Source organism: Chelonia mydas, chromosome 18, assembly GCF_015237465.2.
Source record: "Chelonia mydas isolate rCheMyd1 chromosome 18, rCheMyd1.pri.v2, whole genome shotgun sequence".
In the NCBI taxonomy this organism is placed as follows: Eukaryota; Metazoa; Chordata; order Testudines; family Cheloniidae; genus Chelonia; species Chelonia mydas.
Genome location: NC_051258.2, coordinates 5,465,081 through 5,492,724, shown reverse-complemented (window position 1 = coordinate 5,492,724; position 27,644 = coordinate 5,465,081). Strand labels below are relative to the sequence as shown.

At 55.4% G+C, this 27,644-nt stretch overlaps 1 protein-coding gene across 1 annotated transcript; it reads right to left on the bottom strand.

Moving 5' to 3' along the window:
* Nucleotides 1–5,394: 5,394 nt before the first annotated feature.
* On the bottom strand, nt 5,395–20,476 carry SLC25A34 (solute carrier family 25 member 34). Its single transcript, XM_037881494.2, has 5 exons — nt 19,911–20,476; nt 15,361–15,426; nt 13,190–13,342; nt 10,287–10,421; nt 5,395–7,071 (listed from the first exon to the last, which is right to left on the bottom strand). Exons 1-5 carry the CDS (start codon nt 20,316–20,318, stop codon nt 6,889–6,891), a joined length of 945 nt encoding a protein of 314 aa, XP_037737422.1. The 5' UTR covers nt 20,319–20,476; the 3' UTR covers nt 5,395–6,888.
* Nucleotides 20,477–27,644: the final 7,168 nt, after the last annotated feature.

The following is a 27,644-nucleotide window of genomic DNA, read 5'->3' as shown; positions in this document are numbered from 1 at the left end:
AATGGTCCAATATAACATTTCTCAGCCAGTTTCTCAACACGGTGGTATTTGTGTTTGAATTACCCCCCTTTTTCTCTAGCAGTGTGGTCAGACACTGAGGGAGAGGGACCTGTTGGTACTTAGTGATGATTAAAGTAACCAATGATTACTATGATGTCCTGATACTTTAACCCCTTCAGAGCTGCAATCTGAAGGCCCCACTCCTGTGATCAGCTCTGTGTGGGTCAATGCTAACACCCATGCACCCTGCAGGGCTCATTACTCGCTGAGCCTAATTGTAGAGCATCTGAGTGGACTGTGCTTCAAATCATAGTCAGCCAGGATTTTAGGAGAGCAGGGCACCTTCTGGGGCATGAGCCCAAATCTGCCCCACCTCGCTCCCTGCTACTGGAAACCCTCCCCAGTGCTCAGAGTTGCAGTCCTGCCCGCAAACCCTCGAGAGCAGCTAAAGCCTGAGGCCAGGTGTCATCTCTTTGCGACCTGGCCAGCTTCTAACGGCTCAATGTAGCTTGGGTAGCGGCCCCCATCCCTTATGGCACAAGGAGCTGTTTGGGGCAGGAGGGTTAATTGTTTGTGTCAGTTATTCTTGGCGCTGGGTGGGTCTGCTCCAGCCCACATCCATGGCCTTACAGCCCAGCTGCCCCTGGAATGTTTGAGGGGTGTCTGTCCTGCAAGAGTTTCTGCTGGTGCAGGGGGATAAATTCAGGGGGATGGGGAGGGACTGTGATTTGGGGGGTGGGGGAGTTAGAAGGGACAAGCTGAGTGCTTGACAGAAGGGGCAGGGAGTGGATGGGGCTACTCATTGCTTGATATAGGTATTGGCCACATAAGCAGACACCTAAAGCATCATCCTTTTAAGCACCTCTAGCCCAGCCACCGCCCACCAGCTGGAGGCCAATCAGTGACAGTCCTGGCCTTTTCAGAGTGCCCCCTACACCCAGCACCAACGGGGTCCCCCTCCCACCCCAACTTTCAGAGGGGAGGGAAACTGACTAGAGCAGCAAACCATCTAGGGCTAGCCCCAGGGCCAATTCAGAGGGGGGACCCAGCACTGAATTGATGGTGGTGGTGGGTTCTGTATATTGTTGAGTTTCTGCACCACTCGCTGGTGGCATCAGGGCAGGCCACCAGGGGGTGATTCTATGGGGCTGTGCCCCTTTCTGCAGCGCTGTATGCCCTTTGCTCCGGGGCACACATGAGGGGAGGTGGGCACATGGCGGTATGATGCCAGTGAAGTATAATTGGTCACATTTCTTGCACAGCCCCAGTAGGTGGCAGCAGGAGTCCACAGGTGAACCAGGCCTGCTCAGGGTGATGCCAGGTGTAGTTGCTGGTGCACAGGACAGGGATCCCAGCCCCCGTGTGCACACACTATGGCTGATGTGCCTGGGATTGAACTAGGGATCTCCAGAGCTGAAAGCACAAGCATCTACAGCTTGAGCCACAGCTGGGGGCTGAGAGAGATGCCTACAACCCCCAGTGGCTCCGCACCGAGGGGCCCGTAACAGCCCCCGCCCCGGTGGTTTACAAATGCCTGGCAGTGCCTGCCCTGCTGCCAGTCCTGGCATTGGCCGGCTGCATGTGCAGCCTAGCATCGGCACCAAAGACCGACTAGCAGGTGCCTAGGGTGGCAGATTGGTGGCAAGGGATGAAGCTGGTGGGACTACCTGAGGGTGGGGGCAGCTGCCAGACGGGGCTCTGAGGAGCAGGAAGTGGCCCCCTGCCCCTTCCCCAGGCGCTCCCCGCCCCCAGCACAGGTAAGGCCGGGGCTCAGGTGCTAAGCGTGGCTGGGTCTCCACCTGGCTCCATGTTAGTGCCCAGCACCCACGGGCTCTGCTGCCCAGCTGCTGCTTCAGCTCTGTGGTGTCCGCTGAGATACCCTAAATCAGTGCTATATAACCGAATTTATGCACCCTGAATCTTCGTATCCTTATCATAATTTAAAGTTACTGGTAATCCCGCCTTATTATATTTTTGTATCCATTTCAACTCAGTCTGTAAACTCACAACGCTTACAGAGTATTATTGTAATTTATAGCTAGATAATATCTGAATGCAACTTATAGTAAGCATTGCAAGGCTAGTGTTTTTCACAGCATGATGCAATGCTCATTCTTATGACTGCATGCAAATTGGTATAAATACTTGAACTGCTTTATGCAAGGTTAATATTAATATAAAAGTAGGTTTGCTTCAGGAAAAAAAATTTTAGCGCAGCCCACAAACTGTTTGGGAATATACTTCAGCTTCGAGGTAACAACTGAAATTATGTAAGTGTGGCGCTGCCACCGTGTCCTGGCCACGAACCAGACAGCGAGGTGCTCATCTGGAACATTTGTGGTTGAGCTGAGCCACTCGAGCCTGAGCTCGCTCCCCTCTTGGGCCCTGGGCAGATGGTGCCGACCTGCTTGGAAAGGGCCACTGGGAAGGGCAGCTTTGGCTGAGGGTATTGCCTACCCAGGGAGCAGGTCTCAGTCGCTTGCAAAGGCCGAGGGGGTCTTTCATCCTGGCGTGGCCCAGTTCATCCTGGCCTGGTCCAGTTCATCCCAGGATCTGTCACTGGGGCCCAATAGCCTCTGTAGCCCCAGGCTGGGGTGTGATAAATGAAGGGGAGGGCAAGAACTTTTTAAAATTGGGAAAAAACTTCTTTGTCTGTGTGTTGTTTTTCTCCTAGAAAGAGGGGAACAGGAAACAGTTATGCTGTGAGAAGCTGAAAGCCAGGTATGAAAAACCATCAGATCATACCTAAAGGTTGCTTATCGAAACCCCACAAAATGCAAGTAAATCAGGGAATGTCTAGAAAGCCGCGATCAGGGTTATTCCTTTTATTTTTTATTGGCTTGTGGACTCCTCTGTGCTAAACCCCAAATGCTTTTTGCTTTACTTGTAACCTTTAAGCTGGACCTCAAGAAGGTTATTCTTGATGTTTAAATTTTGTAAGTGGGTTTTTTAAATCTAGCAATAGCCTACGTTCCAGGTGTATTTGTTTTTAATAAAATTTACCTTTTTTAAGAACAGGATTGGGGTTTTGGGGTCCTAAGAGGTTTGTGCAGGTGTTGTTTTAATTAGCTGGTGGCAACAGCTGATTTCCTTTGTTTTTCTTTCTCAGATCTTCCTGGGAGGGGGCGTGAAAGGGCTTGAGGGTGCCCTACAGGAAGGAATTCCCAAATGTGCCTTCCTGGTTTCAAAGGGTTTCTTTTCATTTGGGTGGTGGCAGCAGCTACCAATCCAAGGTCAGAGAGAAGCTGTGACCTTGGGAGTTTAATACAAGCCTGGAGTGGCCAGTGTTAATTTTTAGAGTAACAGCCGTGTTAGTCTGTATTCGCAAAAAGAAAAGGAGGACTTGTGGCACCTTAGAGACTAACCAATTTATTTGAGCATGAGCCTTCGTGAGCTACAGCTCACTTCATCGGATGCATACTGTGGAAATCGCAGAAGACATTGTGTCTTCTGCGATTTCCACAGTATGCATCCGATGAAGTGAGCTGTAGCTCACGAAAGCTCATGCTCAAATAAATTGGTTAGTCTCTAAGGTGCCACAAGTCCTCCTTTTCTTTTTGTTAATTTTTAGAATCTTTGCGGGTCCCCACCTTCTGCACTGGCAGTGCCAGAGTGGGGAAGCCTCCAACCCAGCAGCACCAGGTCTGGGGGCGGTGGTAGCAGCAGCAGGGGAAGTGCCGGGGGTCCACTGCAAATCTCTAAAGGTGTGTGCAGCACAGCATCTTAAGCGGCCCCTGGCAGGCACCATGTTATCTGTGCCCCCCAGATGGCTGCTCCCTGCCCAATTCTGCTGCTCTCTGGCATTGCACTCCCAGGCTGTCTGCATGGCGCTGCCCTTCCACTTCCTCAGCAAGGGGCTCAGAGCCTGGCCTTGCTCTGATGGGCCCCGTTAGCTGCACTGGTTTTTCTTTGCACTTTCCCCTGGAGCACCCCTCTGGATTTGATCACCTCCTTTCCTCCCACAAAATACACCAACAGTCAGCTAGGGAAGAGCACACATCGGTCCCTTCTTACACTGTGGCCTGGATCCCCAGACATCAAGAGCCAGACATACGTCATTACTGCTGTTTACCCCGACACTGGGGAGCTGGATTCAATTCTGGCTCATACAGGGGACCTGATCACTAAATTCCAGTTGCAGAATCCCTGTTCAAGGTGCCAGAATGAATGGGGTGTGCTCTCAGGCCACAGGGCAGGGTGCCTGCTGCTCCCATACAGGGCAAGTATCGGGTTGGAGCAAAAGCCTCCCCAAACCTGCATGGCTAACTGTCAACACTGCGCTGCAGGGCCTTGCCCTGCTGCAGTCACTAATGGCTCAGTTCTCTAGTGCAGGTGCAGTCATAGAAACTCAAGGTTGGAAGGGACCTCAGGAGGTCATCTATCCAACCCCCCTGCTCAAAGCAGGGCCAATCCCCAATTTTTGCCCCCGATCCCTAAATGGCCCTTTCAAGGATTGAACTCACAACCCTGGGTTTAGCAGGCCAATGCTCAAACCACTGAGCTATCCCTCCCCCAAGTCTTTAAGCCTCGTATGCACTGGTGTATTTCTAACCATCTCCCGTGGCTTTGTTTTGCCAGTGGGGGTTGAGCCTGGGACCTCCTGAGCCAACGCCTACAGCTTTACGGCCTGAGCTGTTTGTCTCCAGGCAGTACCACCCCCACAAATCTCCATGCATGTCTAGCCACCAGAGGGGGACCAAGAGCCATACCGTGTTATGGGGAGGCACAGTTGCCCCACCCCGGGCAGCTACAATGGCCGGGGAAGCTGTGCAGGCAGGACACAAAGGCTGACAGCAGTTTATCGGCCCCTCAGCTCCCTCTGCTCAGAGCAAGTCTAAGGGTGATTGTTAAAGTTGGCTCTGCTAAGGGCCAGATTCTCAAAAGCTCAGCTCCTAGCCTGCCCTCCATCCTAGTGCCCCGCTGAAGGCCTGGAGCGAGGGCAGCCCTGCTGCCCTGAACAACCCCGGGGAACTTCCTCCAAAGCAGCAGAGCACGGCAAGCCTGAAAGCCAAACGCTCCCGTGGCGGTGCTGGCCCGAGGGTGGGGGAGAATTGAAATCTGTCACGAGAGTGCCCAGCTCCGCACTGACGCAGTGATCTCATCTCCTTTTCCAGGTGTGAGGGTACAGGGAGAGCCCACTGCTGCCACGTTCCCTTGGCAATACCAGAGATGCCCCTGCATCGGTTCAAACTTGCTGGTGCCTGAAATTCCCAGCCGGGAGGCCAGTCCCCAGATCTCCCCCCAGCAGCATTCACTGGCAACACGCTGAGCTGGGTGTGATGCAGGTGTGATTTGGGCACTGTACTCCCAGCAGAAGCAGGTGGTTGCTGCGGGGAAGAGGGAAAGGAACCTGGTTCAGCAGCAAAATAAAAACCTGCTGGAGAGATGTAAAAATAAAAAAGTAGAAAAGAATCTTTTATTTGATTGCTGCAAGCGGCCCGGAGCTGGGGCTCAGATTCCAGCATCTGCTGAGTAGAAGTGAACGCCCTGCACAGAGTGGGCAGCACTGGCTTAGGCGCACCCAGCGCCTGCCAGGCACTAGGGCAGGGTGAGATTAAGGCTTAGAGACGTGGCAGAGCCCAGGACTTAGACGTCTCCCTTGCTCAGGAAGATGTTCTCCTGCTTGCCCGCTGGGAGGGCAGGAGCAGGCCCCACTGACCTGGCCTGTGGCACAGCATCCACCCCTGCACCTGCCTCCCTCACTTGCCCCGGGCTGCGTGCAAGGACCTTGGAACACCGAGTGCAGCCTGCACCTCCGGGTGCCGCTGGGCTGAGCAGAGAAGCTGAACTCGTCCCTGGAATCGGACTGAGCAGGAATGTGGGGAGGTGGTGATGTGGGGCGTTCCTGCCTTACAAGGCCAGGGGAAGCAAGTGTCGAAAGTTAACCCCAAACTAGCAAATCAAATTCACTGTGAAACCCATGCCTGCGCTGCCCTCCTTGCCCCGCAGCTGTGGGGCTCCACGGCCTCATCTAGGGGCAGCCCCTCACCAATTTGCTTCCCAGTTGATTTTGGTTCCTGTGCCGTGCCTGGTGTCTGAGCGCCTGGAACTTCTCCCGGGACAGGGATGGGCACAGCGAGGTTCATGGGCAACCCAGGCTGGGACCACGCTGGAACTCAGACATTGCCGGGTACGTGCTCTGTAGGACAGACTGCTGCAGGATTTGCCTCCAGACTGAAATCTTTGTACCCTGTCCATGACAGTCCACTCTTCCCTGCAGCAGCTCCCATTAGGGTTAAATGCGATTTACTCAGGGAAGAAGTCCAAGGCCTACACCGGGGAACTCCTCCTTGAACAACGCTTAGGAATGGCACTGGGTCCTTTAAGTCCTTCGAAGGCCAAGTTAACCTGGCAAGAATCCACCTGGCACATGTATCTACCCAGCTCTTTACAGCATCAAAGCACTTTGCAAAACGTCAGGTCATTTAATCCTCACAACTGCCCTCTGATCCCCATGCCTCAGATGGGGAAACTGAGGGACGGAGCAGGGACATGGGCTTGCCCAAGGCCCCAGAAGGGAGTCTGTGTCAGAGCTGGGATCAGAACTCAGACCTCCTGGCTCCCAGGCACATACATAGAGGACAGCTCCCTCTCGCTCCACAGCAGCTGGCCAGCGCTCCTGGACGGAAGCCCATTCTCGCTCGGAGAAGTGTCTGCAGGTGGGAGCTTCTTGTAGGCAGTGGAGTTGGACACAGAGCTCCTCTCTCCTGAAACCCTACAAATCTGGGGGATTTCAGCACCCCCCGAAAGTCCCGAGCTGACTGTCTGGGCTCCTATACTGCCGTATCCCCCGTCCCTCACTTCTGGTCCCATCAGGCTGGCAGAGAGATCCCAGAATCCATGTGCAGATGATCTCGTGGCAGGATCTGCCCACATGGCCGCAGGGGCTTAAACTCCATGTTGCTGGTGGCGGTAGGTGAGCTTCCTGAGTTCGTCCCAGAAGAGCAGGCTGAGGATGGTGTGAGGCCCCAGACGGAGGTAGGCAGGTCCGATCCCTTTGTACAGAGCCAGGATGCCCTCTTTTCTGGAGATCTGCACAAAGCAGTCGAGGAACCCTCGGTAGTGCTTCCCCTGGGGACAGGAGACACAGAGAGGTATCAGAAACCTGCCCCAGCACACACAGGACCCCGCTCACGTTTAATATACATGGATCTGGTCTACGTGCTATTGTAACTCACTCATTGTAAGGCCAGCAAGGACCACGAGGACCATCTAGCCAGCCCTCCCGTCTGAGACAGGCCAGAGAACCTCAGCCAATAATTTCTGCAGCAAGCCCATAACTTCTGGCTGAGCTACAGCGTCTCATTTAAAAAGACATCCCAGTCCTGAGTTACAGACTCCGATTGCTGGAGACTCCACCACTCCCAAGGATTAATTCCTCCCTGTTAGTAACAAGCACGTTATTTCTAGTCTGACTGTCTAACTTCAGCTTCCAGCCGCTGGATCTCATTGTCTTTTTCTGCTAGATTAAAAGAACCACCTACCACCAGAAATCCCTTCCCCACATATTCACGTAGACTGTAATCAAGTCACCTCTTCACCTTCTCTTATGAAACGAAATTGCCAGAGCTTCTCTAACCTTTCACTAGTTTCCCAGACTTCAGGGCATTCCTGTGGCATCTTTCTGACACTTGGCAAATTGTCAACATCCCTTTCGATGTGTGGACACCAGAACTGGCCACAGGCTCCAGGAATGGTTGAATGCTGTACACAGAGTTAACTCTGCCTCTCTACTCCTGCTTGATATTCTCCCACTTTAACGTCCAAGCCAGGCCAGATTTTCAGAAGAGCCGTGCATGGTTAGTGCGGAGCACTACTGAAAACTCTGCCCCCTGCCCTCCCTGAGCTCAATAAACAGAATAATTCACAATGCTCTGAGCCCCTTATGTGAGGATCTCTACATGCTGCAGACAGTGGTTAGTTAGTTCTCACACTCGTCTCTTTGGGGGAAGCCAATGCTACTTGGCCCCATTTTACTGATGGAAAAATTGAGGCACAAGCAGTTCTGACTATTTTATAGTCCCCCCCATCTTCCCACTCCCAAATTACAGCTTGTGACGTTTGCAGTGCATGGCCCCTAGGTCTCAACGGACCAGTGACAAACACATACCAGTCTGGTTCATCATTGTTAAAACAGGAACTAGAGTTATATAAATGTCTTTAGACTTTATGAAATGCTGGTACATAGTTGCCTGCATTCATCTCACAATATCTGAATCCCCCGTTAGAAAGTAATATTTAAAGTGTTTGCTGTCTAACGGTAAGTCATCAGGCAGGAGAGAAGCATTAACAAATGTGAAATACTCGTTTCCAACAGGTGTTGGCTTCTGCCCAACGAAAGAGGCCCATCAACGCCAGGCAAAGCATTGTGGAACATCAGAGGACAAAAGACTTTGTTGATTGCTTCCCCCCCCCCCCCCCCCCCCCCCCCATGAAGAGGATACTTGTAACTGAATTCCTTCCAACAGCTGAATTTGCAACTTGAAGCAGAAGCAGGGAAGGAATAAAAAGCCCTAAGGAGGAGGAACTTGTGTCTTTTATGCCTGCTTGGACTCTAAGGGGCGAGGAATTCTAAGCACAAGCCCAGTGTTTGGTGTGGGTTAGCCCTGAAGGACACACAGAGCCTGCTTATTAGAGGACTTAAATGGCATTTTGGGATGTATAAATAGGGGCATAGCGAGCACATCGAGGGACGTGATCGTTCCCCTCTATTCGACATTGGTGAGGCCTCATCTGGAGTACTGTGTCCAGTTTTGGGCCCCACACTACAAGAAGGATGTGGATAAATGGGAGAGAGTCCAGCGAAGGGCAACAAAAATGATTAGGGGACTGGAACACATGACTTATGAGGAGAGGCTGAGGGAACTGGCGTTGTTTAGTCTGCGGAAGAGAAGAATGAGGGGGGATTTGATAGCTGCTTTCAACTACCTGAGAGGTGATTCCAGAGAGGATGGTTCTAGACTATTCTCAGTGGTAGAAGAGGACAGGACAAGGAGTAATGGTCTCAAGTTGCAGTGGGGGAGGTTTAGGTTGGATATTAGGAAAAACTTTTTCACCAAGAGAGTGGTGAAACACTGGAATGTATTACCTAGGGAGGTGGTAGAATCTCCTTCCTTAGAGGTTTTTAAGGTCAGGCTTGACAAAGCCCTGGCTGGGATGATTTAGTTGGGGGTTGGTCCTGCTTTGAGCAGGGGGTTGGACTAGATGACCTCCCGAGGTCCCTTCCAACCCTGGTATTCTATGATTCTATGACTCACAACCAGTTTGCAGTTTGTGCCCTGATTCTTAACAGTCTGCTCTGAGGTTGGCACTCACACTCTTGAGCCACCAGGGCAGCTTGACGCACCTTTTGTATCATTTTCACAAAAGGGTGGGTTTGGCATTGAAAGAGGTAAAGTATTGAAAATCCACAGTTCAATAACAGAGCCATTAATGAGCCAGACGGTGTTGCCAGTTACCCCAAAGTGAGATTGAGTAACTGAGGGCAGAATCTGGGTCTTTTCTTTTCAAATGAAAACCTGCCAGATGTTGCAGTTTTGTGGACAAGACGAGGCCTAATGCCACCAGGTATCCTCCATCTCCATTGGGAACCATTCACCCTGTATCTGGACCTCGTGAGCGTTCTCATGTCTTTGTGAGCTCTCAGGCTGGACTATTGCAACAGACACCAACACACGCTCCTCAGCCAGTGCAGAACATGGGTGCAGCCAGCTTCAGGGGGCTTTCCCACCTATTCTCCCCAGTCTGTACCGGCGTCTGGGTGGAAAACTGTCGACTCTGATCAGTGGAGCCCTTCTACGGGTTGGGTCCCCCAGCAGCCAGGCCCCACCTCAGCAAAGGTCAGCTGAGCAGAGATGCTCAAATGAGCAGCCCTGCACTGGAAGCCCTGGGAGTTGTCAGCTCTCCAAGAGGCCCCACCGTTCTGGGATTCACTGCCCCATAGTCCAGCCGGGCTCAGGAGGGTGCATGGCTCAGCTGGTCACTCACTGTGAGGCTGGCACATAGCGGCTAGAAGGTGGGTGGTGTCGGTTTAGTCCGGGCCTGACCACCTGTGCCCGGCCTTGAGCAGCATGGTGTGGATTTTGCTTCTAAATACCGTGAAGTTGAGTGCATTCAGCAGACTGGTGCACGTGAAGATGCTCCAGGTAGCATAGCCTAGTGGGCTGAGCACAGGGAGGTGAGCCAGGAACCTCTGGGATGCAAGCCCCACAATTCGGCAGCCTGCTCGTACAGCTCAGCTATCAGTAAATGGGGATCCTGGCCTCCCACCTGCGGGACAGACTTACCATGCCCCGCTCATCCACGGGCTGGTTATAGAGCCTGGTGCTGACCACGTCGAAGGGAGTCATCGCCACGGCCACCGCCACGCTGCTGATCATGCCTCCCGCCAAGGCCACCATCCAGCTGCCCTCCTTGAACCACTGCCAGACAGGGGACCAGTTACACTCAACCCCGCACCAGATCCTGCTGCTTGTGATGCAGCGGCCACGCATTGCCATGAGCACGAGAACACACCATTGCCAGAGCAACGAAGATGACAGGCGCATGCAGGGAGCAAGCAAGGTAAATTGGGGGGGGGGGGGGGAGGGGGAGAGAGAGAGATGAGGCTGTATAGGGATCCAATACTCCTCGAGGTGACCCACCATGCCCACTGAGGGTGGGGAAAGCCCCAGGCCCAAACCCAAATCCAGACACCCCTGAGCTCCTGGGCAGGGCCAGAAACATGAGGCTGGATCCAAATTTCACAAATGCTCCCTTCCGCGTCATGGGTCGAACCAAACCCTTGAATCTGACGCCCCACCCACCCCTGAACCTTGGAAGTGTTCAAAAGCTGAGCCAGATCCGCTCCAAACATGGCTGGTTCCCTCCATCTCTCTAATGGGCCGAACTGGGGCCCTGGATCCGAATCCTGAACCACCAGGATGACGAAATGCTGATTCACGTGGGCCCGAGAACCCGTCTCTCGAGACACAGAGGTGCAATTAATTCCCAGCCCCTAGGGGGCAACAGATGGGCCTGTCAGAGCAGCAACTGGCCCCGACAGCATGAGGGGAGGTGGCCCTGCCCTCTGCGTGTCCTCTTCAGGCAGCTGTTTATTTTCCCGTGGGCTGGGAGCAGCCGGGGTGCCCCCGCCAGCTCACCCGCCCCGCTGTTATTTTTAGCTTTGATGATCCAGGCGAAAAGCCAGGATAAAGTGTGTTTTAAGCAGTGCGTCAGTTCCGCTCGCCTTTCTGCATGTTCGCCCGCACCAGAGCCCTGTTGATCTCGTGGTGGGAAAGCACCGAGTCAGCGCTGGGGGCCAGGGAGGGATCCACTCGAGGGCAGCAGTGCTGTGTTTTTCTGAGTTAGGTTAGGAGCAGAGCCAGCCTGTCAATCTGAGTGGCCAGTGGGGGGGAGGGCAGGCTATGAGACCACCTCACTCCCCCCCACCCACCCCCACTTCTGGGGAGTTGGAGCAGAGGTGGGGGGTTAAATCTGGCAGCCCAGCAGCTGCTTGCTTTGCTGATCATGAAGGCCTGAGTCAGACCTGATTAGGGGAATAGGCACCACTGTCTCTAAGGGAACAAAGACCCATGTGAAATTGACACCAGTCCCCGCTCTCTCCAGTCCACCTTGGAGGGTGTACGGCAGGGGAGCTGGCGTCGTGGGCTATTTTGGTAGATCATGTGAATGAATCTGTGGCAAGGAAGATAGCTGCGGCGTTCCTACAACAGAGGGAGGCGCAACAGAGATTTCCCCTGCTGGTGGCTGCCCTTCCTTCCCTGATCCCCACGTCTACAGAGCCTGGATGAATGAATAAGAAGCTGCCTGGCTCAGCAGTTGGCACGCTGCACTGCCCCATTGGAGCCCTGGGTTTGCTTCCCAGGAGTGGGGTCATTCCACGGGGGCAGCTGCATCGACACACAAAGGACGGATTCCTCCTTGGGGATCTAAAGCAGGGGGAAATGAAGGCAAGGAGCCCTGTGTGGGGAGCCGCGGCATGAGCATCATCTCTGAAGAGATGCTGCAAGCGACTGGACCAGGGGCCTTGGGACACAGATGGCCCCAGAAACCAGGCCAGGGCTTTGTGGCTGCTTGTCTAAAATGACAGGCCTTAGAGGCCCACAGTACCACAGATGGCGCCTGGGATCTTTTATGCCCGAGAAGTGGGTGTTGTGCTAAGCGTCCCGTCTGCTGGGGTGCAAATTTAAAGGCTGGGGCAGGGATGGCTCCAGAGACTGGCCCACGAGAAGGGGATAGACCAAACCTAACCCCTGGATACCTCCCGTCCCACACTCCAGAGCAGGGCTGTCAGGCGTCTGGTTTTCGATCAGACGCCTGGTCGAAAAGGGACCCTGGCAGCTCCCATCAGCACTGCCGACAGGGCTGCTAAAAGTCTGGTTTGCCACAGCGAGGCTAAGGCAGACTACATGCCTGGCTCCACGTGGCTCCTGGGAAGTGGCAGCATGTCCCTCCAGCTCCTGGGTGGAGAGGCAGCCAGGGGGCTCTGTACGCAGTTCCAGCCCGCAGGCGCTGCCCCAAGTGCCAGCTCCTTAGCTCCCATTAGCCAGGAACCGCGTGGCCAGTGGGAGCTGCAGGGGTGATGCCTGCGAGCAGGGGCGGCACAGAGCCCCCTGGCTGCCCCTCTGCCTACGAGCCGGAGCAACATGCTGCCGAAGGAGCTGCGCAGACTTCCTCCATCCCTGGAAAATGCCAGGGCCACCTGAGGTCAGTGCCGCCTTGAGCCCACATCCCAAACCCCCTTCTGCACCCCAATCCCCTGCCCCAGCCCTGAGACCACTCCCACACTCTGAACCCCTCAGTCCCAGCCTGGAGCCCGCATGCCCAGCCTTCCCTCCCTCCGTCACCCTGAACCCCTCATTTCTAGCCCTACCCCAGAGCCTGCACCCACAGGTGGAGCCCTCACTCCCTCCCGCACCCCAACTCCCTGCCCCAGCCCGGTGAAAATGAGCAAGTGAGCAAGGGTGGGGGAGAGCAAGCAACAGAGGGAGGGGGGATAGAGTGAGCAGGGGCGGGGCCTGAAGAAGTGGTGGGGTGGAGAAGGGGCCTCGGAGAAGGGCGTGGTGTGGCAAGGGTGTTCGGTTTTCTGCAATTAGAAAGTTGGCAACACTACTCCAGAGCCAGGCCCCATGGCCCTGCCCATCTCTCACCCCTTAGGGGCCAAGCAGCCCCTCCCACCACTGCTCACCTTGAGCTTCTCGACCCACTCTTTGGCTGACGCAAAGGTGGCCAACTGCACTGCAGAGCCCACCATGACGCGGGGCACAGCGCCATTCACACCCCGCCACAGGCCCACAAGCCCCTGCTTCCTGTAGATGGTCTCAAAGGCGCTGGAGACACCCTAGGCAGAGAATCAGACAGATGATGAGATATTAAAGTGGCAGAAAACAGGAGGATTTAGGGATCTCTGGGTCAATCCAGTACTGCAGTGGGCAGGGCGTGCTGCACCCAGTCAGTGGCTCTGATGTGGCTCAGGGCCACCTGAGCGAGCCTGTGCCAAGGATGCAGCCTGGCAGAGGGTCTGCCTGTAAGTTAGTATCTGAGAGAAGCGGGGCTGCACTAGACCCAATAGCTGGCAGGATTCCACTTACATAATCCCCTTACAGGCAACTTTGCGGCTACACCCAGCAGTCTGGGACAGACTGCTGTCTGTACGGTGTGTCCTGGCCAAACTGTACCTCCAGCCCATGAGGAGGCCTTTGCTTCCTCCGCCCCTAGGAGTGGAGCCAATAAAAGTGCCGAGGACTTTGGAACCTGCTTCGTGCAGCTGCCACACAGAGAAACACAAACAGCCTGGTGGGGCCAACGTCACCAGAGTCCCCAGCAGCAAATGGCCCATGACAACAATCCGTCCCCCCCACCTCGCCTGCCCAGGCCCGTTCCTCCCATTCAGCAACTTTCTTCTTGAAAAACACTCTGTGTCATCATCTTCAGGAGCATTCATGGGAGTGTGTACAGAGCAAGGCAGCTGCGGGAGCCTCAACAAAGGGGGCGCCCGGAGGGAACAGGACCAGTGCGTTCCAGGGGAACAGGCATGAAAACCCAGTGGTTCCCTGTGCCATTCAAGTGCAAGGGTCCTGCACTCCACAGGCCGGACAGAACATCCAGCACACACAGACAGCACGTGTTGCTACATGTCGCACATGCGCCACGTGTGTCATGGACACATGCACACACATCCACCATTCATGTCACATCCATCGCACACACTTGTAACCATCTGCCACACACCACACTCAGGCACACACATCTACCGCACACGCCATTCTCATGGGCACCCAGGCATTTCCACTAGATTTGCACACATGGAGCCAGCATGCACTGCATGTCACACTTACACATCCATGCAGGCCCACTCGGATTTACTACACAAAATCCACACGCAAGCACACACACTCATCATTCATGAGCACACACACACGACCCCCATAGTGCTATACATTCAGACCCCCTCTGCACATCGTCCTACTGTGGAGAACATAGGAATTCTCTCTATTAATTTTTATTACTAATATAACTGTACATAATCTCTGTGGGTTTGGATGCTGAGGTGTTGCTGGCTAAAAGGTTCCTGCAGAACCCATGGACAACGGCTGAAGACAGAATCAATCCCCTGGTGCTCAGTGGGAGAACACCAAGAAGCCACTGTGCAAAGAGCAGACCGTTTGGAGAAACGCAGAAACTAGTCTGGCCAGGTTCAGATGCTCAGCACAAAACCACAGGAGATCACCAGGTGGGACGGGAGTGTGGAAGGGATCAAAAGAGAACCTGTGATTTCAGGGGGCAGAGATACTGATGGGGTGACAGACTATCCAAGATGCAGCCATTACAAGATGCAACTTGTCTCCCCCAGCTAGGTGCCTTACCTGGAACCTACTGGCAAGGAGGGGCTCAGGTTAGGTGAGACAGAATGCGTTTAGGCTTTTATTGTTTTAACCCCATTTTTCCCTGCTTGTTAAATTTCTGTGAACCAGTAAACCAAACTTGGCTTTGATCAAGCTGCCCAGAGGCACCACAAGTTCACACTGGTCACAAGCTCTGGAGAGAATTCTACACCCAGAGCCAGAGGGGTCAGAGGCGGTAATATGATGTGTAAAGAGGGGGTGTTGTAGCCAAGTGACCCCTGAGGTTCCATTTAAAAGAGGGGCCCAAAGAGAGAGAGAGATCCAGCTGCAGCTCACCCTGGAACCCCAACACCGACATACACACAACGCACACGCTACACCCAGCACAGCCACGCGGTCCCCGCAGCATCCCGTGCACACAACACTCCTCATCCCACCACCAGCGTTAACAACTGCTCCAGGTCACACGCACAAACCAGGGAAGACTGGGCAGATCCCAGAACCCTCTGCTCACCTGGTGGTTGTGCTGATGCCCCACAGCCATGGCTGCCACAGTCTGGGCTTGCAGATGCGTTTTGACCTGTCACAATTAAAGGGAATAGGCCGGGTTAGAAAGGAGCAAGCTGCCAGGCTACACCCAGCCCCCCGCAGCAAGTTAGACACCCACGTGGTGGGGCTGGCTCAGGCCCTCGTGGACAGCAGGAGTCACCCCACTGAACCACTCCCGCTCCTCTTAGAGTCTTCTAGTGCAAGGGAGCGAAGATCCAGGCACCAACTTGCAACCTGTCCTAGTGATGTGGGAAACAACAGGGCACCCACCGCCCATGGGACCCACCCTGCTCTCCAGACTCCCCCACAAAGAGCCCAAGTCCAGGAGGTCCTTTCCCAAACCCTCCCGCCAGGTGCTGCTGCTAATGATCCAAGTGCCACCACTGCGTGACCCACATTGAGAGCCAGCATCCTCCCCGCCTTGGGCTGCCCCCTCACAAGGGCCTAACTTGACGGACAGGAAGTTTCTTCTCTAATTTACCCCCCATGGGTCCACTACGGGGTTTATTGCATTGTCCTCCGAAGCAGCTGGTGCTGGGACATGACCCTAGAGTAGCTGGACCCCTGGTCTGATCCATGTCTCAATTCCTCTGCTCCGACGCTTCAGACCTTCGCAGGGGAGGAGCAGGGGAGCTGCTGGAAGTGGTGCTGGGCTTCCCGTAGGCGGCGCTGTTCCCTCAGCGTCTTTAAGCCCCAGCATGGTGCTTGTGGAGTACTGAGCACCCAGCAGCATCAATGGGAGGTGCTGGGGGGATCAGCACTTTTAAAAATCAGGTCACTTAAGTTGGCACCTAAACATGGATTTAGGAGCCTAACTTTAGGCATATACCTGTTAGCTTAGAGGCATGAGCCCCAGCGTTGTGGCCAAATTCTGCTTTGGTTAAGTACATTTTGCCTCCCTGAATACCCCTGTGCTCTCCATGGGAAACGATATTCTCACTCACTTCCTCTCCTCAGCAGCTGTATCGTGTTGCTGAGCGCGGCTGAACAGCTGCCACATCCCACCCCAGAGATGGCTGCATTTACAGTAGTGGGTGAAGCGATTCCTGTACATGCCCCTAGGATCCTTCAGGAGGAAAAGCACTGGAAAAATCCTTATGCCCATTCAGCTGCCCCCTTTCTTGACACGCTAGAAGTCAATCAAGAGCTTGCGATCTAGTTGACTGGTCACCAACTGGCACCTCCAATGGCTCATGTGGATTTATTACCAAGGAAGGAATTTACTTCCCCAGACTCACCGGAGAGCACAAATTTCCTCTCCTAAGCTAACGAGCGGGGCTCTGTCCATCCCCTGTTTTGTTTCGTTTGGCAGAAGCAGATGGCATTTGATTTCCTCACAATGACTGTGAGCTCAGCAGACTTGATTCCGAAATCAGAGCTGAGGGGGAAAAGTATAACTCCGCCATCCGCATTCACCCTTCATCCACCTGGCTGGGTTTGTGTCTAATGAGACTGATTTGCGGCTGCAGAGCATCCTATAGAGCAGAGGTGGCCAAACTACGGCCCACGGGACTGTCCTGCCCAGCCCCTGAGCTCCCGGCTGGGGAGGCTCGCCCCTGGCCCCTCCACCGCTGTCCCCCTTCCCCCGCAGCCTGAGCGTGCCGCGCCGCCAGCGCTCTGGCCCGCCGCTCTTGCCGGGCAGCATGGCGGCATGGCTGGCTCTGGCATGGTAAGGGGGTAGGGAGCGGGGGGTCCCGGGGCGGCAGTCAGGGGACAGGGAGCAGTTGGATGAGTCAGGGGTTCTGGGCGGGGTCAGTCAGGGAGCAGTGGGGAGGGGGGGTTGGATGGGGCGGGGGTTCTGGGGGGCAATCAGGGGGCAGGAAGTGGGAGGGGGCAGATAGGGGCCAGGGGCCAGGCTGTTTGGGGAGGCACAGCCTTCCCTACCTGGCCCTCCATATCGTTTTGCAACCCCAATGTGGCCCTCGGGCCAAAAAGTTTGCCCACTCCTGCTACAGAGCTAGGGGGAAAGGGTCCCATGGGAGCTCAGGCATCTGGGGAAAATGAACAATTTGCCTCTTTGTAAGTCTGCCTGTCCCCCCAGCAGAGAGGAGCTGGGGGTGGGTTGCATGAATCTCTGCCTGGCTCCCTTTCAGACTTTGAGCCCTGTTGTTTTCTTCTCTTGCAGCTGCCAACCTCCTCTCCAGAGCCCAACTAACATCCACGCAGAGGGCTTGATAAAGGTCATCACCACCTCAGCTCAGGCTTCACCGGGGGAGGGATAGCTCAGTGGTTTGAGCATTGGCCCGCTAAACCCAGGGTTGTGAGCTCAATCCTTGAGGGGGCCATTTAGGGATTCCAGGGCAAAAATTGGGGATTGGTCCTGCTTTTGAGCAGGGGGTTTGACTAGATGACCTCCTGAGGTCCCTTCCAACCCTGATCGTCTAGGATTCCATGACTGTGGCAGCCCCACAGAACCCAGGCTGGTCCAGTCCTGAGCAGCCCACTCCAAGCCCCTCAGTCCTGACCACAGCCCCTCTGCTTTTGTCTTGGGTTCTCCCCTACAGTTCTACTAATGCCCCTCAATCCTGACCCACAGTCTCCTTAGTCTGCCCCCACTCCTAGAGGGGCCCCTCAGCCGTGACCTGCAGTGATTCAGCCAAGCTCACTCCCAGGTCTGCCCGGCAGAGAACATACCAGATCTGGTGGTACCCTTGCGAGGTGCATGGATAGGGACTTGCCCAGACCAAACCCTCTCTCTCTCTCTCTCACGACCTTATTAAGATTGAAGCCAGGAGTCCGGGGCGCTGAAAGTCTCCTCTAGAACTCATTGCCCCTTGGAACCCACCCCACCCAGACTGCTCTGTAAATACTCCAGCCCCTCCAGCAGCACAAAGATGGGCAGGTGGGGGCAATGGCTGTGGGCCAGAAGAGTCAGCCAGCTGCTCTCCCAGCTCAAGTTCCCTGCAGGGCCCCTGTGAGCCATCACTCTGGCACTGCTGTGGGGGGTGATTTGGGAATTCTTCATACAGACAGAGCTGGGAAGGGGGCCATAAACCAGGTGCTTCACAGGGACTCCAGATGCAAACCCAGGCCAGTCTGGGAACAGGATCCTTAATGACCCAGAAATGTCGCCGGAGGCAACTGAGTGACACCGACACACGATGCAGCATAAACACGATGCACATTCATGACAACTTTTACAGGTGGCAGGAGCCCTCGTCTCCTCCCACCCCCTTCTGTTTGACCCACTTTCTCTCATTAGAGTCCCTGGTGCTATCCGGATGGGAGCTGTCACTTCTACCAAAGGGAAATCATAAGCCTCCGGGGGGGAGGGGGGTTTGAACCCCACGCTCCTCTCGGGAACCATATGAGCTTTTCCACCTTAAGCAGCAGAGACAAGGATACAGTTAAAATCTTCTTGCAGGAGAACGGGGCCAGCTAGCTCCTGTGATATTCTAGCCCTCCCTTGTATCTATGGGGCAGGGTGGTGCTGAGAACATCGCGCTGAGGTCCTGGGTCTGGCTCAAATGTTAACCTCCCCTCCTGCTTTTGTTTCTGCTCCGTTCTGCGGTCTCAGAGGGGTTCGTTTGGTTTCCAGACCTGTTGGATAGATTCCTGCCCCTCACCAATGTTGACAGCCGGCTCGGTGTGACCGGGAGGTTGTTATCAGCTCACATACTGTTACTGCTGCACCTGCAGGGCCCTGGGGGCTTTGGCATGGCGGGGTTCGCGCGAGCATTTGCATCAGTTTCACCCATGTGGGTTGCACCTGGGGTTCAAACAAGCCCTGAATCTCCATGCAAAACGCAACTGGGGCTGATACGTTCCAGACCCAGAGTCTCTATTATGGGGGTACTTGTGGCAGACTAACACGGCTGTTACTCTGAAACCTGTTATTATGGGGGTGATTCTCCACCCAGAGCCACGGGAGGGGACAGAGCTACCAGCTTGCAGGCTGTATGGCCACCCGTGACAGGGCTCCCTGAAGAGATGTGGCCCAATATCTCGTTTGCTCCCCCGGGAGGGGTCTCCTGGGATAACAGATTGCTACTAGCCTGGTACTGTGTGACCACAGCGTGCCAGCTGCCCCACAAGAGCCACCTCTCGCAGCGCTGCCCCCACCTCAGCCCTTCTGGAGACTCACACCGCTTTGAGGGGACGATTCATGGAGCCGCCACTGCGGAGACCTGGAGTCTTGTCCCCTCCTTGCCCCCACCAGACACCTGCTTTCCCCCTAACTCAGGCTGACCGCAGAGGGAATTCCTCCAGCAAACACAGCAGCAGGGGAAGTTTCCATTGCATCTGCCCAGGGGGCCAGGTCTCCCAACACGCCAGCAGGCGGGTCGCTTCCCCCAGCACGGAAATGCAGCCCCCTCTGGAGCCGGCCGCGGCAGCTGTCCAGTTTTCACAGCCCAGCCGCGGTTCGGGAGGGAAAGCGGAGAAGAACCCTGCCTCCGAGTGCCCGCGCAGGGGGATGGCTCAGGAGGCAGAAGGTGTCCGCAGGGGCTGAGCAGGGAAGGCACCAGCCGCCGGGGGCGCGGAGGGGGCCCAGGCAGCGCCGCGGCGGGTACTCACCAGATACGCCGGGCTGCCCACAAACGCCCCCAGCGCCCCAGCGATGGCCCCGGCCGCCACGGTGCCGCCGGGCCGCTGCGTGAGCCCGCGGTCCTCGGCGTGGGAGTAGCAGTAGAAGCGGACCCCGTTCATCAGCCCCTGGTAGAGCAGCCCGGCCGCCAGCCCCTTCTGCAGCCCCCGCAGCCCGTCGGCGCGGCTCACCGCCCCCAGCGCCTGCAGCACCCCGCGGTAGTGCCGGCGGTAGGTGCCCCGCGGGCGCAGCTCGCCCTGCAGCTGCAGCCGCGTCTTGACCACCTCCAGCGGGTTGGTGAGGACGCAGGCCAGGCAGCAGGCCGTGGCGCCCAGCACCAGGTCCACGTGCGGCGAGACCGAGCCCGGGCCCGGGCCCGGCGGGCGGGCGCGCTCCATCGCCGCGCCCCGAGGACGGAGACCCGGGGCCCCGCTACGAGCACGGCCCCGGCAGCGCGGCCCCCGAGGGGCGGCCCCGGGCGCGCATCGGCAGGACGCGGGGGCGCAGAGCGAGCGGCTCGGGGCAGCGCTGCCGGCTCGCTCCTGGCACTGCCCGCTCCCTCCCCGCACCGCGGAGCCCCGCAGGCTGCGGCCGGGCCCCGCCCCCGGCCAATCAGCGCCGGCCCTGCCCCGCACACCCCCCGCGGCCGGCCTGGGGCCCCCAGCGCCCCCGCACCTGCCGCCCGCGAAGCCCGGATCCCCAGGGTGGGAGCGCGCAGCCCCCTGGAGGGAGCCGCCAGGGAGGGGGACAGAGCCTGGGGGGTCCAGGCTGACACACAAACGTGCGGGGCGCAGTCAGGGTGTGAGCGGCCAGGGGTTACCCCGTGGGCAGGGGCACAGCTGGGGGGGGGGGTACAGGGTGACCCATTGAACGGGGATGGGTGGGGCACAGACAGGGTGTGGGGGAAATGGGGTGACCCACTGAACCGGGATAGTTGCGGTAGGGGATCCCCTGAGGTGACCTGGTGTACGTGGCAGTCAAGGTACAGGGTGACGCAGTGAACGGGGATAGTTGGGGTAGGGCATCCCCTGAGGTGACCTGGCGTACCCGGTGCAAAGTACAGGGTGACCCATTGAACAGGGCACAGTCGGCGTGTGGGGTCCTCTGAGGTGACCTGGTGTGTGGGAGATACTCAGAGTTCAGGCTCCCCTGGGGTGACACAGTGTACTGGGGCGTGATGGGGGTGCAGGTTGCCTGGGGGTGACCCTGCTATGATGGGCACAGCTGAGGTGGGGTACTCAGGTGAATCCGTATACTGGGCAGGCCCGCCCAGCACTGGTGACATACGGTGATTCAAGAAGCAGGCTGCCTTAGAAAGCACTGGCCTGATTCTTGGCATCCCTGGTGTAAACTGACCCTGAGTAAGAGGATCTGAGCTGCTCACAGAAAGCTGCTGCCTGGCCAGGTATTTTTGACCCTCACTGTTCACGCTAGCTGCGCATGCTGCCTTCGTGCTATGACTGGCCCGAGGAATTGCCTGGCCACCTCCTAGGTACTCAGATGGGCCGCAGCGGGATTGTTGCTCCCGGGAGCCATTCCCTCACCAGAGCCTACTTTCTGCTAACGCTTCCCCAGGCCTTTGGAGAGAGGATGAGCTGTTGGCCCAGGAGAACGTTTCAGATGAAATACAAAAGGAGATGGACTGTTACTCAGGCAGAGACCCATGGCGAGGCTGATCCAGCCAGTAGGGACTGCAAAGGAGAAGGATCTCTCACCGAGACTGGCCGTACTACGTAGAGAATCAAAGGGTGGTGGGAGGAGAGTAGCGACGGCAGGGATTCAATTCAGCTGGAGCTGTCCTGAGCTGAGATCTGGTAAATATTTTCAAACCCCTTGGTGGGGTTGTGAGCTGGTTTCAAAGGGTCCATGAGGCCCCACAGCTGAAGCCTGGCATGCCCCGCAAGGCAGAAACCCCGAGCTGGTGCCCTGAGTGACAGAGCGAGGGATGTTGTTCTAGGCATACTGAGCTGCAGTGGGGAAGCCTCTGGCTTGGGGAGCGAATGAGCTGTTTGTGGCTTCAAGAATAAGGTGATGTAACATGGCACACAGCTGGCTGGTGGCTTTATACCTCACCTTGAGAGGAAAATGAGCTGTTTGACTGTCCTGCAGTTAACTAATTACGGATTATGTAAGATACCAGGTGACATGTAGCAGCTCACGAAAGCAAAGAACTAATAGCCCTAACTACAGTCAGGTCAACTCAGTGCAAGTTTCCCCACGCACAGCTCAGCTGCTGCCCCTCAGTCCTGACCTGCAACCCCCTCGCATTAGTCTGGTGTCCCACCAACACAATGATGCCAATACAGTACCTCTTAAACTTGACTCACAGCCCAGTTACCCCCATCCTGCGTCACCACCCCAGTTCTGGTACTGCATCTCAGCCCTGATCTGCAGTCCTCCAGCTGTCCCAGCCTGCGTGTTGCTTTAGAATCCAGTGGTTCTTAAGCTATTTACCAGTGTGGGCAGCATCCACACAATCTATATACTAACTGTATGGCCCTGAGATGTCACAAGGGCTGCAGCTGTGTGTTGACTGAGCTGCAGGTTGAGAACCACTGGTTTAGACAAAGATGCCCTGGACCTGAGGTTAAGACCATCCACCTCATTGCACTTGTGACAACATTTGGTCACAGAAAGCTACAGGAAACTGTGCAGATACTTGAAGGGCCAGGCTAATTTCAAGATTTTCTCTTCCATGCTGGGCCCTGAAAGGTCCAAAGGGGATAGACCAAAGGGGATCCAATGCAGGCTTAGGAGGATGTTCTCACGGCCCGTGATCCATAGTTTCCTCTGTGAGGCTTGTCAGTTTCTCCCTAGGTTAACGGTGGGGTTGGGTGCAAAGTGCCTTGAATCTGGAGAGCCCCCAGGGCTATGTCCTGGTGGTGGTAGTGGTTGTTCGGCACTTTCTCACCCTAGCTCCGCCCCGTGTAATGTAACCCAACCAGAACTCAGTCTCGGGCTGGACTTTCTATTTGGGGCTGTGTTTATTGTGAGCCCTGTTTATAGCTCGCTGCTGGTCTGCCCTTTAGCACAGCCTCTGCATGGAGCGACACAGGGTGAAAACTCTGTGGGGCAGGTCTCCATCAGGCTAAAGGCTTTTCCCATGTGTGGCACCCAGCTGGAGAAACATTTGCTAACACCTAGGTCCCTGGCTGGGCTCCCACCCCCCAGCACGTACACAACAGCTGCTGGTTGCAGTTGCCAGACACAAGTTGCTGTCATTGCAAACAAGCCTTCCCAACCTCAGCCAGGCGAACAAAGCAAAAACAACAAGAGCTGCACCAGTGCAGGGGGCTGGACTTGATGCCCGCTCGAGGTCCCCTGCAGGTCTATGGTCTGTCCCATGGGATAGACCTTCCCCAGCTGTTAGCAAACAGGCTCTGCCCCCCATAGCTGAGTAATGCACTAGCGCTACTGTAATAGCTTTACAATGTCAGGGGTGGGGGGGAACGTGCACTGGGTAAGTAATCAGCACGTGACTCATGGCCCTAGGCGGGAGTCAGAAATGGATTGCAGTTTGTCGTGCGCTTCTTTGGCAAGGCCTGCTTACCCCCTTTACCCTCAAGCAGCCTCGAGCTTGCTCTGCCGAAGGAATTTATATAGCCCCACTCCCTGTAGTGTTGAGCCCCTATCACTTTAACGCACATCATCAGACTTTGCACTTATAAACTCAGAGCACTGAACACACACAATCCACCTTGCGAGGGCAATGGCTGATGGGGCTTTATTAGGAGCCAGTGACTGCGGCACCTGATAGACAAATGCCCTTGACACAAGTACATGGCATGGGAAAGCAAAGGCCAAACTGCAGGGAAGCCAACACACCCATGAAATAGCCTTGGTCTCCTGAGCAATTGTGTTGCCTTGCTAGTGGCAACCTTTATATCTGTGCCTGAGGCCCAGTCCTGGCGGAGCCCCTCGCGGCACGTGGCCTGTGGGCAGTGCAGGGATTCAGCGGCGATTATTGCTGGGGGCGACTGAGAACAGTCTTCTGCACAACACAGCTCCTGAGCTGTGCCCGGACATGAGCTCCCAAACCCAGCCCCGAGCTGGGAGAGGGGCAGCCTCTCCACTCCAAGCACACAGGCGCGGCTGCTCCTTCCCCATTGCCATCCAGGAACGCACAAGGCCGAGTCGGGTCTTTTGTTTCATGAGGGTCCGTTTGCTGAAGTCCGACAGAGCATGATGTGCAGCGGGGGGAAGACATCCCCACACATACGGCACTCCCTGGGAGAAGATGCAAACACTAGAGAGCACCAACCTCCTTATGGACTTCCAGGCTCGAGGCCTTAGCGCCAGAGTCAGGATCTGTCTAGTCCTACTGGGCTTGCCCTGTTGTCTCGGGTGACTGATCCCCTCGAAGCCAGGCCCAGCTCTGTGAGACTAAAGCCCAGTGGTCCCCAGGTGTCCCCTACCGCCACAGACTGGCTCCTGTCACTGCAGTCAGTGTTCCGATCACCTAAAGCAGTGACTCAACCTTTCCAGACAACTGTACCCCTTTCTTGAGTCTGATTTGTCTTGTGTACCCCCAAGTTTCACCTCACTTAAAAACTACGTGCTTACAAAATCAGACATAAAAATACAGGTGTCACAGCTACACTGTGACTGAAAAATTGCCTACAGTCTCATTTTTAACTGTATAATTATAAAATAAATCAATGGGAAACAAGTCATTGTCTGTATGAAATTTTAGATTGTACTGACTTTGCTCGCTCTTTTTATGTGGCCTGCTGTAACCCTAGGCAAATCTCTAGATGAGCTGATGTATCTCTGCATACCCCCAGGGGCACGCGTACCCCTGGTTGAGAACCACTGACCTAAAGACCCCCTGTCAGGACCCATTGTAGGAGGTGCGGTTTCCAGGCTCCTAATAATAACCCCTAACTCTTATCTACTGCTTTGCATCAGTCGCTCTCAAAGTGCTCTACAAAGGAGGTCAGGATCATTGTCCCTGCTACACAGATGGAGAAACCGAGGCACCAAGCAGGGAAGTGACTTGCCTAAGGTCACTCAGCAGGTCAGTGCCAGAGCTGGGACTAGACCCCATATCCTAGCCCAAGGCTCTATCCACTAAGCCACACTGCCTTTCCTGAGGCCTGAGTCTCTTCTCACAAGCACCAGTGTAACGCAGGTGTGAATGCAAGGACATCTGTGAAGTTAGTCTGGTGTGAGTGCAGACCTCAGCGATGGTTGTGAATATCATTCAGACCACATCAGGGTGTCCCTGGAAAGCCATTTTGCATTGGAATGACCATAGTGGGTCAGATCACTGGTCCATCTGGCCCAGTGTCCCATCTTCTGACAGCGGCTGGTGCCAGATACTTCTGGTAGTTGGAGTTTTAAGGGCACCTGGTCCTGGAGCATGAACATCTTGGCTAATAGCCATTGATGGACTTATCCTCCAGGAACTTATCTAGTTCTTTTTTGAACCCTGTTATAGTCTTGGCCTTCACAACATCCCCTGGAAAGGAGTTCCACAGGCTGACTGTGCGTTGTGTGAAGAAATACTTCCTTTGGTTTATTTTAAACCTGCTGCCTATTCATTTCATTGGGTGACCCTTTGACTGGCCCTTAACTGTTCGCTAAACACAGAGCCGCTCTCTTCTTCCGGGGTGCACCCCAGTAAGCTGAAATACAGTAAAACCAGCAGAGAACCAAACACATTGTAGGATTTGTAGCAATCTGGTTTGAGTCATTAGTTACCCCAACTGCTCTGGGGTGCAGCAGGGCAGAGGATCCCTGGCTCACAGGGGATCTCTTACAGGCTGGGAATTTGGATTCCACACTTTGCAGACCCCGCACCCAGGCGCCACCTGCGCTTTAAATCCTCTCATCACAGATGGGGATGCGGGAGGAGAAGGTTTCCCCTCTGAACTGGCTCAGTTGCTGCCTTCTGGTACTGCGGCCATTTCAGAGAGCTTGGAGCATTAGTTCATTGGGGCTGATGCAACCACCAGCTCTCGCTGGACCCAGCTCCCAGGTGCTTTGCCTTCCAGGTGAGTGCCTGCACGGTTACAGCTGTAGGCTCCTGCAGAGCAGAAGGCTGCATTGTGCTTTGCACTGCAGCTGTTTCTAGGCATACCCTTGTTCCCACACCCAGAGCATTCCAGAGTCAGATGCGCGTTCCAAAGGGCAGAGAAATGCCATGAAAATAGCAGCCCCTGCCTCCAGTCACCTGCAGCCGGTGACTTAGGATGAGCTCTGATCCGAGTTCAAGAAGGGTTCTGGGGCAATTCAATGTTCCCTGCGATCTAACGGGAGAAGCTGGGCTGCCAACCAGGGAGGGGTTCTGAAGACACAGTAAGCCACATGCATAGCGCTCGCTGAAGCTCTGCGCTTTTTTACAGTCACTTTACAGAGCAGAACTTCCCTTTGATCCTCTCAGCATGCCTGCAGGGTCAGCATCATCCTCATTTTACTGGTGGGGAAACTGATGTACAGCGAGGGGAAGAGACCTGCCCAGGGGGTCACAAAAGCAGTGCAGAGTCAGGAGGAGCCCGTAGATATTCTAATTCCCAGGCCTCTGCCTTAGCCAGCAGGTGCATATGGTCCCTTATTTGAGTCCGGTCGAAGTAAGTAACTGACTAATAGTACAAGTTGGTAAATTAATCACCAGCTCCCAGCTGAGGAGAACGTTTGTCTGTTACCTCACCCAGCTGACTTTACGTTCAGACTTGATATCATCCCCCATCCCTCCCAGACTCCTACGCCCAGTGAATCCTCGACACTGCCCACAGAGCAGTCAGACAAACATGGAGCCCCTGCAAGGACACTGTCAGCGACTGCATAACCCAGAATCAGGGCTGGGCACTAGGGTCAGGGATCTGACCCCCAAAATCAGAGAGGGGGCCCTTCCCACCAGAAACCCTCAACTCTCCCACCTTTCATAGCCACCCTCCCAGGAGTGGAAAGGTTAATCTGGGATGAAGTGACACGGTGTGACAATGTTACCGTAGTACCCCTCGTGGTCAGTGGGGAGCAATGGCCCAGTTCCCTGCGTTCCTGGAAAGACGGGCGGGGAAACTCTGGGAGCTCCAAACACCCCTTAACCAGGTAGGCTGGGGGTGATCAAAGGGTCCAGATCAATTCCCCTTTCCCTTCTTGCCAGCGGGAGGGACGTGTCTCTTCAGTAGGTCTCTGCTGAGTGTATGTCTCTCTCTGGGGGATGGTATGTCGCCCCTGTCACCACAGTATCTGGGCATCTCACAATCTTGAATGTATTTGTCCCCTTAGCCCCCCCGGGAGGCAGAGCGGGGCAATTATTAAGGCCCAGGTCATCAAAGGCATTTAGGCACCTAACTTCCACTGAGGACCTGGGCCCAAGTGATTGGCCCAAGGCCACACAAGGAGTCTGTGGCAGAGTAGGGACTCAAACCCAGGTCCTAAACTAAAGCCCTCACCACCACAGGGCCACCCTGCTCTACCCTTAGCTCTGAAACCCCCCAAGAGAAGCAGAGCAAGCTCAGGAGCGCAAGCCAGCAGTCACTGGAGCAGGTGCCAATTGCATGGTACAAGAGAGAGACAGTCCAGACCCTGAGCTGTAGCCAGGCCCAAATGAAACAGGAATCTGGACAGACGGAGGGAGTGTAATTGGGTGAAGGTTCATCTGCAATGTGAGAGGGAGCGAGGGCCAATTTGCAATGTCTGTGCCATCCGCAATGAGCTGCCAGTGCTCGTGCTCTGAGAAGAGGTTAAACGCTCGTCTCATAAAACAACCCAAAGCA